The 15,571-nt window shown below is 36.0% G+C and overlaps 1 protein-coding gene across 2 annotated transcripts in view; it reads left to right on the top strand.

Annotated features, from left to right (window-relative positions):
- EXOC2 (exocyst complex component 2) overlaps window positions 1–15,571 on the top strand; it is an 87,487-nt gene that overhangs the window by 66,576 nt on the left and 5,340 nt on the right. For both annotated transcript variants that reach the window (XM_070942544.1, XM_070942545.1), the window contains exons 22-25: window positions 76–192; window positions 2,850–2,991; window positions 12,804–12,859; window positions 13,449–13,571. In XM_070942544.1, the coding sequence (XP_070798645.1) occupies window positions 76–192; window positions 2,850–2,991; window positions 12,804–12,859; window positions 13,449–13,571 (438 nt within the window). The remainder of the gene's footprint in view (window positions 1–75; window positions 193–2,849; window positions 2,992–12,803; window positions 12,860–13,448; window positions 13,572–15,571) is intronic.

Here is a 15,571-nt window from a genome sequence, read left to right as displayed (position 1 = left end):
CATTAGGGCAAACTCTTTTGTATGTGCATTTTCTTCTTAAAGAACTTCCCTTCATTGGATCCTTTTTTGATTTAGGAACGAAGGCTTTTAATTGTCCTCAGTAATTGCTGCTATTTGGAACGTCACACATTCCTTAATCTAGCTGAACACTTTGAGAAGCATGGTTTCCAAGGAGTGGAAAAAATTATTCAAGTAAGTATTTTCTGACTGCAGATGAGCAGCATGATGGCCTAGAGGTGAAGACGCTCACCTCCCACTCAGAATGTTGAGAGTTCAATCCTAGGCAGCAGCAGATGTTTCTCTATCGGCACAAAGAAAAAATATCTGCTGTGAACTCCACGTAGGCGTCAGGAAGGGCATCTGGCCAATAAACGCTCAGTTCGACTCAGTCGCCCGACTCTACCCTAAAACAAATGGATTAGAGGATTCTGACTACAGATATTCAGATGAAGTAAATTCATAAGATTAGAAAAACTTACAAAAAATGAAGCCATTTTAGAACATTCTCATTTTTAAAATTGTTGTATAGGTTGTCCTCAATTTATGACCAGAGTTGAGACCAAAATTTCTGTTGCTAAGCAAGGCAGTTGTTAAATGAGTCACGCCTGATTTTACAATCTTTTTTGCCATTGTTGTTAAGTGAATCACACAGTTGTTAAGCGAATCTGACATCCTTCATTGATTTTGTTATCAGAAGCTAGCTGGAAAGGTTGCAGATGGCAGTCACATGACTCTGAGACACTGAAACCGTAGCAAATACATGCTGATTGCCAGGCAAATGAAATTTGAACATGATTATGGAGATGCCAGGACTAGTCATAAGTCACTTTTTTTCAGTGCCGCTGTAACTTTGAACAAATGGTTGTAAGTTGAGGACTACCTGTAATGACTTTTTAAAACTTTAATTATACATTTGTGATTTATGTATTTTCATAGAAAAGCAGGATTTACACATTGTAAAATGAATCAAGAAATAAATTGATCCCAACTGCTGAAATTTATCATCCACCTATTTTCAAAATACATTTGTTAAGAATGGAAAATCAACAATTATGAAGTACAATATATTCACAGTTTGGTATCCTCCACACTAATCACATTTAAATCTGACGTTTAACCTAGCCTGCGTATAAAGTCTGCAGTACACAGAACCTCAAGCAAGACTGTATTACGACATTTTTTGTCTTTGAATAGCAATAGCACTTAGACTTATATACCGCTTCACAGTACTTTACAGCCCTCTCTAAGCGGTTTACAGAGTCAGCATATTGCCTCCAACTATCTGGGTGCTCATTTTACTGAGTTCAGAAAGATGGAAAGCTGAGTCAACCTTGAGCCAGTTAGACTCGAACTGCAGGCAGCCGGCGGTCAGCAGAAGTAGCCTGCAGTACTGCCTGCATAGCCCTATTTTATCCACTGTATATCAGTGTCAGGGCTGTGAATGCTTCAAAAATGATTTGGAAAAAAGAACTCAATCAAACACAGCATCTGTTCACTAGGCAGCCACATTTTTTTTCAGGCTTTCTCACAAATCTGAGAAATGTTTACAGTGATACCTTGATACAGGATTATTTCAAAACCTGTCATTCTTGACACATTTTGATATGAGGATGATGTCCCAGTAATCAGCCTTTGTTTAGTATTTGAAGTCCTGCTATAGGAAGAGGGGGATGGTTGTGGGGAATGGACAGGATGTCAGCCATACTGGGAAAGTCGCTACAAAAGGAGGGGGGTGGCCACAGAGGGTGAACAGGAAGTCAGGCTTGCTGGGAAAGTCACTGAAATAGGAACAGGGTCAGACAGAAAGTTCTTCCCAAAATTTGTTTGGGACTCATCCTTTCTAATACCTATTGCAACTCCCAGAACACCAAGTACCAAGATACCACTGTACTTTCAGAGTTGAATTAATGCTGCTGCTGCTTTAATATTTTGATTCATTGAAAAAAGCTACACCATTTTGTTTAAGAATAGATCAGCTCATGAACATTTCCTTTATTGGATGCCTCCACCTGTCAAACTGGAATTTAATGTTTCCCATTGTGAAGGAAAGTGAACCTGACTTTGCCAGTGAGGAAGGAATGAGTGAGTGTTAAGGGAGTGACTAAAAAATTAGTTTTGAGAAAGAAGAAAGCAAGAAAAATTTGAATTAATTTTGTTTGGCATTAGATGGGAAAAACAGAAACTTTGAGAAGCTTTCAAGATTCCTTTTATTATATCCTATAATAATCAAATACCATTTCTAGAATCTTTACAATTCCTGTTCTACCTACCTTGCCAACTTTGAAGGAATGACAGCCATAAACGTTTTTCCAGTGTCATATGGTTCAAATCATACTAATAAAATACACGTAGAGCATTATTTCAAATGCTTTATGTCACTTTAGTCAATCAAATTCAAGCAGTGTAAGGCTATGAAATACCAATTGCTGCACCATGCACCTTGTTTTATGGTCTGCTGAGTAGTCTTACATTGGAAAACATTATTTTATCTCTTCCCTGTGGAAAGTTTAAAAAACAGTTTTTCTTGGGTATCATTTTGTAGATGGGAATCACAAATCCAAAACAACAGTAACAATAAAGAAACAGACGAAATCTTTGTCGTGTTACTTGCTTTTCCTGTATATTAATATAATATAATTGCCTTTTTCTCATTGAACCAGGTGAGAGTTTGGGAAAATTGTCCAATATTTTGTAACAAGTAACTTTGGTTTATATACAGTCAATATGTTTTATATTGATTACCAAAAAAATGCAATTAACCTAACTAGTACACTTGCAAGTTTAAAAGATGTGACATGTAAATTCTTTGTGGTAATATTATTAATGTCACGGTTATGTCTCTATTTTAGGTTAGTATGGATTCATTAAAAGAATTAGATCAACGGCTATTTGAAATATACATTGAGCTAAAGGCTGATCCCATAGTAGGTTCATTGGAACCTGGAATTTATGCTGGTTACTTTGATTGGAAAGATTGTCTTCCTCCGACAGGTAAGTATTAGTAGAATTTTTGGAATAAATAATATGGGTAAATATGGTTTAACAGTTTCAAATATTCTGCATCCCTGAAATCTCTGTACAGGTTTATGTACAGTTTGTATATATGCATTTTTATTACAGTACTCCTTACTTGAGACCTCATAGCTTAATGTCTGGACTGGTTCAGGGTTCATAGCTCAGTGTCTGGACTGACTCATATTATAAGAATCCTGTGCTGATTCATTTTTACATACAAGGATTCACAATACTACTGTTGGCTGAGTGAAATAGACATGTAACTGTTTCTGCACACATAAACTGCTTCAGTCAGTTCTGCAACTCTTAAGTGTAGAAAGTTATTTAAGATAGAAGGAGGCAGAAATGAACTAAGGAACCTGAGATCAATAGATTTCCTGATGATTTAAAGTAAATTAGCAAGAATCTCCCAACTTCCAGCTGTTTAAAAACAGCAAAATTAGATCACATTCCATGTAGATGCTCAACTTCTCCAGGCTATGATAAAAATAATGGGCCAGTCGGCTAATGGAGTGACTTTTCTGTTTTGAGTGGTAGTTCTGAGGGACATTTGCAGACTTAATCTGGATATGAGTAGACATCTTGCATGATCAGGAATCCTAAAAATTGGTAGTCCTTGACTTATGATTATAATAGAGCTGACCCATTACAATCATAACTTGTGATGGTTATAAAGCAAGTCATCATGTAACCCACCTGATTTTACAACCTTTTTTGCAATAATCATTAAGCAAATCACCATGGTCATTAAGCTGCCATTGTTAAGTGAACCCTTTTTCTGCTATGGCACATTTTTACTGAAAACCAAAAGTAAATGCCACCATTCAACAAAAACAATGAAAATCACAGTCATGTGCATGCGACATTACAAATGGCATAAATGCAGATCAGTTGCCAAAATGTAGTCACATGACCATGGAGTGGGGTGGGAAGGCATGCAACCATTGGAACTTTGGAACTTTTGTAAGGTCCTTGTAACTTCAAACAGTCACTAAGCAATCAGCCGTAAGTGGGGGACTCTGTGGAGCTAGCTTGTATGTTGCATAGTATTTTCTACTAATTTTTAAATAAACTTGAGTTTAAATCTTCCTTCAGGTCCCAGGTTCCAACCATGGTTTTGATACCTAGCCTGTACTCTTCCCAAATTTCAGGATTTTTATTTTCACAGTGAATATATTGATATGTCTTGTTATAATTTCTAGGCTGTAGTTGCTCACATTGGAGATTTGAATTTGTATACACAAGCTGGCTCAATGTATGCATAATGGAATTCAGGAGAAAATTAGTTCTATCACATAAGGTGTCCCCATATTATATCTCTTTTCACTTTATGGATCTTTAGTTTTAAAAAGTAGAATACTTTCTTTTAGAAGGCAAACCAGAACTCTGCTTTCCCATGTTACACCTAAAGCAAGACTATTTTAACTTTGATAGGATAAGGCAAAACAGGTTGTGTACAGGTCGGGTATGCAATGTTTGTTTCCGAAGCAAAGCACAACAGGATGATTTGGCTGTGTGTACAGTATTACAGTACATTCCTAATGCAAAGTTTATGGCAAGAAGCACTTCAAAATGTTATTATTTGGCTGAGATTAGAGCTTTGCATTGAAATTATTCAAAATGTTCTTCAAAATGTTCAAATCACTGTTAACAGGTAAAAAATTCTTCTGTTTTCCAATTCTCTACTTCATTTATAAGATTATTAGATAAGTATGTTAATTTTTAGCTATAGTTAGCTTATACCAAAAAAAATACAGAAAATATTTTATGTTGCTTTTTTAATATTCGAGCTGATGAATTCATTTGGGTGATAGTTCTGTAAGAGGAATGGAGGAATTTATGAATGACCAGGAACACTCATAATAATGTCCAAGAGACAACACGAATAAAATATTTTGTGTTTAAAACAGTAAGATAAAGTTAAAAACTCCTACAGGATGGCCTCAGCTCATCATGGCTACATTAACATGTCCATGTTGATTTTCCTGCAACAATATGGAAATGATTTGCCATTATCTTTTTCTGGGTGTTTTTAACTTCCTAGTCTAGCCTTCGTTTCTGGGATTTCCTGATGGCCTTCCAGCCAAAATGCGATCCTAATCTTTTTTTCAAGATTGGTTAATATCAGCTAAAAACTGCCTCTCAATTCAGATACAAATTTATCCATTGTTCCTGGCATTTAACTCATTTTTTATTTCTCTTGGACTTGCTGCAAATGTACTCATCTAAACTGAAAACTTTTCTTTCCAAAAAAATATAATCTTTGACCACCACTCTTGAATAAGTTTTAATTGACCTCCATAGAAGTATGCATATTTTCCTGCATTTTATATAATCTAGAAAATAGATAGAGGATATTATTATTACTTGATTGCAAACAGTAAATTATTTCACAATTAAAATAAAATGGCAGATTCTCACATTTATTACTTTGTTCCTCATTTAGCAATTGCCTAAGTACCCATTCACAAACACGACAGTAATCAATGGTAATAAGAAACATTTTCTGGAGATCACCGGATGCATCACGGCGAGACAGTCGGGGAATTAGCGGGCTCCGATGAGCTCCGCGAAAACCCGGACTGACAAACCGCTGTTGAGCGGTCTTTGGACCAGAACCATCCTGTAGGGACGGGGAAGAAGGAGAGGCACCTCGGAGATCGAGAGGAACATGCAAGTTCCTCGAAGATCAGAGGAATTTCTCTCTAAATCAGCAGTGGGGGACAGCCATTGCGGCTGTCAGGAGCTCGGGCAACCAGGCCAAACAATGAGCAGGAGCGGTGAAAGGAATGGAGTTTTGAAGCTTGGTGAGTGACAGCCAACCCAGATGAAATAACAGCACTAAAAAGCTTTTAAATTTGGAAAAACCCCAGCGAGAAATTGGCAGCTAAAGGGCATGGGGAAAAAAGAGGAGGTCAGAAGCAGAATTTAAAGGGATAAAAACCCGAAAAGAAAATTGACTTTTGGAAGGAAATTATTTGGAGAACATCAAAGATTAGAAGAAATAACCCTAAATATGGAAAAAGGATTGGAAAACAAGCAGATCCTTTTTCCCTCTTTTTTGAAGGTTAAGATAAACAAAAGAGAACTGAAATAAGCCCCTGTAACAGAAGTGTTTTTATAAATTGAACAAATATAAAGAAAAAGAGAGAGAGAAGAAAGTATTGCTTAATTGGGACTGGACTAGATTGAGTGGATATTTTTAAAGTGAAAGAGAAGAAAAGAAACTAGTAAAATTGTTAACTGAAACAAAATGGATACCATGTTAAATTACCTATAAGAATTGTGGATTGTAGAGAGACATCTTCAGGAGGAAAAGAACAGTGCAACTTGTAACTTTTGTTTTGGAAAATTCTGAACTCTGAGATAATAGTGGTGAGAACTTTGGGGGAGGATTTCTCTGTTTGCAAACAGCTTGACTTTAGAGGGAAGAAAGAAAAGAAAAAGAGATCTTTAATGTGACTTTTAAAATTGGAATAAGACTAATTTGGAAAGAGTAAAATGGAGCAAGAAAACAGAGAGATGATTATAATGATGTATTCGACTTTGAAAACGGAAATAAGGGAAATGAAGACTGTTGCATGGAAAATCGAAATCTGAGGACTTAATAACTGAGATAGAACACGTTCAGTCTGACAAGGATTTAAAGACAGAGATACAAGATGCAGAGATTGAAAACAAAGAAGAAGATAAAGACAATGCAATTAATTATGTAAAATTAATTGAACATGAGGACAGTAACAAAGGAAAATTAAGTCCTGAGTATTAATTGGCTCCAGTTTCCAAGATACAGCTTCAGATCAAAATTGCATTAAAATAATTCAAAATTATGAGGGGATATGTGATTATGCTCCATAACTTTTCTGCAAAATGTGATATAGCAATGAGAATGGTGCTATACCGATCATTATAAATGTATCTTTTTATTGATATCAATAACATAACTTTCCATTTATTTATTGGGTTTCATGTAACATTTTCATGCTTTTTGCATGAAAAACTGACAAGCTCTAGCATCAGATTAAACAACAAAGTTCCACCTTTATTTGGTATCTAAACTGCGCTTTTTGGCTTTTCTCTTGTGAACTGCAATAGGATCATTCCTGGGGAGATTCCAGCAGTAATCAGCAAGTATGGACAGACTCCATTTCCCTTGGTATCTTTTCTCCATACCTGTGATATCCTGGTGGAATCTCTCTCCATGCTCATCATTCGTTGCCCACAGTTCAAAGGGGAATAGTCTAAATGTGAGTGTAAGAAGTGAATTTTCAGTGACATGTTTGCACCAAGTGCCTTATAGGACCTAAGCATATTTTCCACATGTTTTTCATAGTCATCTGCCTTGCTGTTTTCAAAGTGAAAATAAATATATACACTTCCATGTGGTACCATTTTCATTGTTCTACCATACTTTGTGGAGAAGTTACGAGGTAACTTCTCATGATCATTTAGATACCTCCCTCCCTTGTAGGCAAATACACTCGCCTGTGTATAAATCTTTATTGTGAAATAGCTTGAAAACTTTAGCCAACCAGCACCTTTGTCACCTGTTTTGTAATTCATCAAATCAAAATATGTAAAATTAACACATTTTATCTTGGAGGTTGGTAATTTCCCAAAATTTGTAGACCAGTGTTGTTCAAGCAACTCTCTGGCCTATAAGTGGGCAAAAAAGAGGAGAAAATGAGGCACAGGTACAGCAGAGCTTTATCTGATGAGATTACATGTTCACTTAGTGACCATTTTGCTTAACAACTGAGTTGTTGTAACCAATTGCAGTCACTTAACAAGGACTACCTGTATGGACAGTGCTTAAAAACATCTTTGTCATCTAATTTGACTATCATTTAAAAAAAATCCCATGATTACAAATCGAAGCACTGATCCACTCTAATCAAGTGGTTCAATTTTTTCCCTGTTGTTTTGGGGTTTATTACAGGTTGCACTGTACTACGTTGCACTGTAGAGAAAGATGAAAGCACTGAATGGCCTGATTGGCTCTCTGACTAGTATTTATTTATCGGGGGGGGGGGTATATATTTGGTTTTAGTTTTTATGATCTCATTCATTAAATGAAGATTAGCACTCCTTTAACTGTTACTTAATAAGCAGACAGTCATCTGACTATCTTGTTTATGATTAGTTTGAAGGATAAAGCAAATACCGTGTTTCCCCAAAAATAAGACCCTGTCTTATATTTTTTTGAACACTGAAATAAGCCCTTGGCCTTATTGCCATGCGCTCAAAAGCCCGATTGGGCTTATTATCAGGGGATGTCTTATTTGGGGGGAAACAGGGTAATATTATACAGAGAGAGAAGATTAGTTAGCAAATGATCCAGGTACTTATGATTGGTTATTCAATATGCTGTTTATACTTTTGTCAAATAATTTGGCATTTTATGGGAAAATTAGAATATATTTTTAAGATAATTGGGCTTCTGCTATCTCCGTGGCATTCCAGGTATTTTTGTCCATGTAAGCCTTTCTCAAATCAGTGGATTCCCTTTTGCATTTTCCTTAAAAGCTCCAGGATAATATTCATAAAGTTTGAGTGACAAACTAAATAAATTCATAAATCCTACATATCTTCAAGTCCATTTTTCATTTCAAAATAGCTGTCATTTCATCTCGCAAAGACAACAACAGGCCATTATTAGGGCAATCATAGGTTTATGGACATACATCATATTTAAACTATTTGGTATATTGAAGAAATTGGTATAGTAATAATAAATCACATTTATGCAAAGCAAAAGTAAAAATTAAAATTATTCTGTATTTCTCAGACTTTTTCTTAGACGTCTGGAATAACTGAGGAACTGCCTACAACTATATTGAGATTATCTGTACCAACAAGTACAGTTTAGTCATCTGATGAAAGCTCCTTCTTTATAGCTATTACTGGTCCCACAGTGGGCTTGCAATTTAATTGAGAAAATTGGTCTCATTGTTAGCATTAACATTTTTCTCAAGCAAAAATTAATATTTGAATTAATTTTGATTTTTTTATTTGATTTGTAAACTACATCTGATATTCCAGTAGTCAGCCCTCTAGATATGTAATTATATAGAAAATAGTATGCCTTTCTAACCATTTTATTTTTAACGTATAAAGGGGGGGAAACCCCTAAGATATAAATAACCCGCTTTCTGAAATTTATTTTTGTCAGGCAGGTAGAGCTCGTGCTGAGTTAAGGGGTTAAAAACAGGAAATGTTATTATAGGTGGGTTGTCCTTATGAAGACTTTCCAGAACTTGCCTACACAGTTCACAACAATATCGAAGCAAAATTGAACTATCACATCTTCAGATCCTTCTTTGATTAGTGGTGGAAGGTTTCCAATAAAAGCAGGAAATTACTCACACTGAAGAGAAAGAAACGAGCTTCTTACATGCAGATGATCATTACTTCCAGCAATTGTTTTTTTCTCTGCTTTAAGTAAGCCGTATTTTCTTCATACAAACTAACGCATGTTTGAAGTTTTAAATTTTAAATTATAAATCAAGATTTCCTATACAGATTAGTTTGGATTGTGCAGGCTAATGAATTTTTGTCACTTTGACAGTATTCTTTAAAGACTAAAATCACTACCTTAAGGAGTTGCTTCTTATATTGTAGTCAAGGACTTTAAGCACAAATGTATCAAGCACTCTATAAATGAATCTGCCTGATAACTGATAAATGTTGGTTATTACAAATAACTGCTCTATTTTATTATATTTTAAAAAACTTATTTGGAGTTTTTCATAATCAAAAAGCTTTGAAGAAGGTGTTGAACAGGGCAATGTAAATGAGATTAGCAGCGCTGTCTTAGATTTGATAAAGGACTTCCTCTTTCACTTCCCATTGAAACAGCATCCAATTGTAGAGCATTTCACAGAGGTAAATTTGATTTCAGTGGAAATAAACATGGCTTTAATTTCTGCTCTCTCTGACACATGTACTCCACATATTAGCTGCTTAGGTTCCTATAAGCATCAAAAGTCCCTTCAATCTTTCAGTATGGTTCGGAAGGTGCATATTTACTAATCCCGTTCGTAGATTCCTAATTCCTCAGATTTGATTTAAAAGTTTTGGCTAAAATCGTCTGTGTTCATGAGGGAGTTCAGCACAGTATAAGTCATTTTATGCCAGTAGTCCACTTGCATATTTTTCAGTTGTTAATCTTACACTCTTTTTTGCAATTGCTTATAAAGGGGGAAAGGGGGTCTTTGTTCCTGACTAGACAAGACTTGAAGAGTTTGCTTACTTTTAAATTACATTTTTGAAGACATGAATGCACCCTGATTTTATCATCCAAATGTGATTTGAGGGGAGGAAAAGGGCTTAAGAAAGAGCGCAGTGGAACGTTTTAGAACATTGCGAAGAGACTCTTCCCAGTTCTTCTAATGGCAGCATGGAAAAAAACTGCCCAGATAGAAAGATTATTATTATTATTTTTAGAAATATTTCTGTTTCATATACACTTATATCCAAATGCAGGACTCTGCTTTTTATTTCATTTGTTTTCCTGTTTTCAGCATGAATAGATTTATGCTTAAACCACATTATTTGAAAGAGACCTTTTTCTAGGCAAATACTGACTAGTCACCATTTTTATGTGTTCCTGGGCTTCAAATGTTCAAGACAGACTTTTGCTGTCATGTTCCTCTCCACCCATTCAGCAACCTGCCAGGACCTAAGCACAGTTCCTATAAAGTAGCCTGCAGGGCCATGCATATCTTTTCAGTAGCCTTTTTAGCGACCGTGATTTGATACGAGTACTTTCATTGTGCCATCCCTTTTCTACTGCATTAACTTTGCTGTACTAGACAAAAATGGCCTCTTGGCACAAGCATTGCAGCAAACACTTTTCCATCAAAATGAAGCAGCTGATTGTGGCAGATCCATTCCGCTTCACTGCTTGTGTGAGATTGAATGCTCTTGCCTCCAAGAGGCATTTTGTCTTCTTGTGATGGAGCAGCGCTTCAAGGGAGATTAAATCCTAGATGACCAGGTGGCCACCTTATCCCTCCTTAAAAGCATCTGGTCAAAGGGAACGTTTGATTCCGAGATTTCAGTTTCCAGAAATTATTTCAAGATGGTCCCTTCTCCAGATCCCCAACCCACTGGGGTGATTTGACTTTCCTTTTCTCTGGTCACAGTTCTCAATGGCCTCACCATTTGCTACACATGCAACTGTGGATGGACACTTTGGTGGCATATCTTTTTAAAAACAAGACCATGAGCAGATATTTATCTCGTGCTGTTACGATTTCATGAATACATTTATTTTAACCAGTAAACTTGTCTCCGTGGTTTTCCAAGGATATCAAGATGGCTGTTAGAAAAAGAAGGGGGGGGGCGTGGTTCTTAATCTCCCTAAGCAAAGCAATTGCCATATCCTGCTAGACTTCATAATTCCTTCCTTTTATCCAGTTGCTCAGTGAGGTAATCATGTCTGCTTAATGCCAGACAGCATATTCTGTGCGTCCCTGGGGAATTTCCAAGATAGAGTTCTGCCTTTTTTACTAAGTGAGTCAGGAGGTACGTGGGTGGGGACAGTTCTCTTGAATGCCATGACATCATGTGGTGTCTATGACTGTCTTAGAGGTTTATGGTTTTTTATAAACCATCACTGACCTGTAGAATAATGGCAAAATAATGAATAAATAGAATCCATAGAAGCATGCATTCAGGTTTAGTAAGAATATTTCTGTATATCACTGGCCTTAAACTGGAAGTTTGCACTCCTGTTTAAAACGCATAGGTGTAACTTCTGTATCTGTGTAGCTCTGTGTATCTTTTTTGAAGGTGCAGAGACAAGGCAAATGTCTATAAATGAATGTGATGATTTTATTTTTCTTGAACTGCTTTAGCTGGTCTTTCCCAACGGCAACTCGGTCCCATTTCTCATACCTATCAAATATGATAGAGCTTCAACTAATAATAAATAGTCAAATGAAAATTGTCACGTACAGTTTACCTTCTACAACAATTCACTTTGGACAGATGTTTACACATAATATATTTCTCGGTGTAACTTGGTGTAGCAGATTATTTTAAGAATTCCGGGCTTCATTTAGTTAAATGTTCTTGTGCTGTAGTAGGTTGATCATGCAGGACCTGATCACTGATTTAAAAGAACAGTGTTGTACATGCTGGTTTTCTTAAAAGTTGAGTTATATTAGAGTTAACAGCACTTGGGATCTTTGCAGTAGCTGTCAAACAGAGGAATTGTCTCAAATAATATATTGGACCGTTCTTTGAATGCAGTCCAAAATTAACTGCACTGCAAGTTTCTAGTTATTTCAAACGGAAATATTTTAAAATAATGTTCCCATTCATTCTCAGTATAGATATTTTAATTGCACAAATTATTTAAATACTACCAAGAGTTCCATCCTATTGAAATCTGTGTGTCTCTTTTATTGGCAGAAATTAATCTCATAAAATAAAGTCACAACCATTTGTAGCTGCCTTGTGGTTGTGTATTTCATAATTGTGATGATGAAGTCATTAGAATCAAAGCTCTCTATTATTGAATATGCATACACACAAACATACACAAAGTGTTTTAAAGAAGGAAGGGAAAATAATGCCAGACGAGACTAGTAAACTTTGCAATAAGGAAATGTGCCTTTCCCCATTTTGTTTTCAAAAAGGAAATAAATGTGGCTGTGTGGTTGGAAGAAGCTTTCACTTTCTGTATGTTGATACTAATTTTGCATTTTAATAAAAGAAGACAGCATGGTACAACTAAATTGAACAACTTTTTATGTATTTATGTCCTTTTTTATTTACAGGTGTCAGAAACTATTTAAAGGAAGCTTTAGTACACATAATTGCTGTACATGCTGAGGTGAGACTAATGCAACTTATTCACAATGATTGCCAAAAAAGTATAAATGACCTTTGTTTTCCAGTGCCAAAAAATAGATTTAAAAATGTTACATAAAAGGTAACCGATTGGTCTTCAGTTGGTAGTTATGACGCCTTGTTTCATCTTCACCAACACTGCAGCTATCTTTTAGAACATTTTTTCTCAACCTCAGCAACCTTAAGATATGTGGACTTCAACTCCCAGCATTTCCCAGCCAATGGGAATTCTGAGAGTTAAATATAGTTGAATATAGTAGAGATAAATGAGGGACAAATCTTTTTTGTTGCACATTCCTGCATGTTTAATTGATTTTTCAATTCTGTGCCAGCTTTATCCTTTTATAGAGAAAATAAGTAAGAGAGAAAATAATGGTGCCTGATTTTGTCCATGGGAAACCAATTTTAAAATCCACAGCAGAATAGTGCCTTTAGAAAAACCAATTGAAGGCATATAAGTATGTGCAAAGCCTACCTTTTTAAAGCTGTTGTCCTGATAGCAACTATAGGAAAATACAGAGAGAGAAAAATAAATGCAGAATTTAACATTGTGTTTCATTTGAAATCTGCAGGTATTCACTATCTCAAAGGAGCTTGTACCCAGAGTTCTGTCAAGGATTGTTGAAGCAGTTGCCGAAGAACTCAGCAGACTAATGCAGTGTGTTTCATCTTTTAGCAGAAATGGTGCTCTACAGGTAGTCAAGTTATGGGTTGTTATTGTTAATAAATGTGTATTTCTGCTACAACCTTGGGCACTTCCAGACAGACAATTCTTTTTGATGCAGTTTTCCTAAAATCCCATGGGTGTAGCTGGTTGAATTCACAATAAGTGAGAAAAAATATCTTTGAGTTAACCCAAAAGTGCTTTTTCAAGAGGCAACTGGACTTTCTGGTTTTTCTTTGAAGACATTTAGCTTCTCATCCAAGAAGCTTTTTCAGCTCCGACTGAATGGTGGGGAATGGAGGGATTTATACTACTTGCAGACAGCTGGTCATTTGCATTCTTTTAGCACGTTGTTAAGGTCACCTGGAGATTTATCTGTGTCATCAGATCACCTGAGTGGTGCAAATGGGTGTGGAGCCTTCTTGGAACTTTTTCGGACTGTTGTAGATTGGAGATAGATAATGTCGTATCCCTCCCCCTCTGTTGAATTTGTTCAATTTTGACATAGATGGCCTCTTTGACCCCTCTTTCAAACCAGTGGTCTTCTCTGTCCAAAATGTGACTTTGCTGTCTTCACCCATGGCCTGGATGACTGAGAATCTCCATAGACATCTTTTGAGTTAAGATCTTTATCAGATAACTAAAAGAAGCAAGCAAGCTACTGTAATTGTGCAAGAGCAAATTCTTTTTGTTCCACATTGTTCTACAAACATTAATATGATATCAATCAAATGTAGCCAAAGAATAATTACCTTAGCACTTTTAAGACTACATGAATTTTCTGAAGCTGTTCCATAAATATATAAATACTGATACCATATACTTGGTTGTAATTCTTCCTTTGAAATCTATTAACAGGGATCTGTAATAATTAAAAACTCTCCCTAATCCAAGGAACGACATTTATGCAGTGGTGAAATCTAAAATTTGTTACTACCGGTTCTGTGGGCGTGGCTTGGTGGGGGAGATTAATGTGACTGGGTGGGCGTGGCCATTTTTTTTTAAACTTTTGAAACCATTTTTTCTACAACCTCTTCAGCGAAGAGGTTGTTAAAAAATGCTTTCAAAAAGCTCTGACAATCCCAGCTGAGTTGCCTGATCAGCAGAGGCTTTTTTTCTTTTAAATGCCTCTGACGATCAGGCAACTCAGCTTGGATTGTCAGAGGCTTTTTTTTTTACTTTTAAAAGCATTTTTTCGGCCGAAAAGGTTGTAGAAAAAATGCTTTTAAAAGTAAAAAAAAAAAGCCTCTGATGATTGTGCAGCTCAGCTGGGCAGTGGGGAGGGGGGGGCAGGGATTTTTGCTACCAGTTCTCCAAACCATCCGCCTCCATCGCTGCCGGATCGGGTGATCCGGTCCGAACCAGGAGCATTTCACACCTGCTCTTACAGTAGTTTATTCCATCCACAAGTCCAAAACCTAAGACAACTTTTTTCCAAAGAGCACATCCTTTGAAATTGGAAGGTTAAACTTTTGGATTTGAATTTACTTTCAAAACCCATTATACCACAGTAATATGAAATGGGTAATCTATATATGGTAGATGCATCTTAAAATCACTCACCTGAAAAGTGGGAAATGTTAGTTTTTCCCCACTCCCATTTTTCCTGGCCTAATTAATAGCCTCTGGGCATTTTAGTCTCAACATAAAGCTTGGGAAGGCTACTGTAATAAGGGGGAAAGCAAATCTTCCTGTTTCTCTTTAGGTTTCATTCATGCATAATCATATACAAACGCAGGTTCCCCTCCCTCCCCACGAAAACAAAATGCAGATTTTACTCTCCTGAACTTCCTTCCTCTTTGGGTAAATGATATATTAAGAACCCATATCATTTCTGGGTAAAAAAAATATTAAGTACAAACGTAATCTAAATATGGAAACTTTATATCATATTCAGATTGACTTTAATTGATATCTGAATGTCCAAATCTATAATTATCTTTACATTTGTTAAATGAGATAATATAGCAACAAAAAGCTTTTTTTTTTTAGAAATTAAGGCCTCTTATTTGTGCTTGCTGCTATAAAACT

This window comes from Pituophis catenifer, unplaced genomic scaffold, assembly GCF_029215685.1.
Source record: "Pituophis catenifer annectens isolate HBS135680 unplaced genomic scaffold, rPitCat1.0.hap2 SCAF_3, whole genome shotgun sequence".
Taxonomy (NCBI): domain Eukaryota; kingdom Metazoa; phylum Chordata; class Lepidosauria; order Squamata; family Colubridae; genus Pituophis; species Pituophis catenifer.
This window is presented reverse-complemented; position numbering and strand designations above follow the sequence as displayed.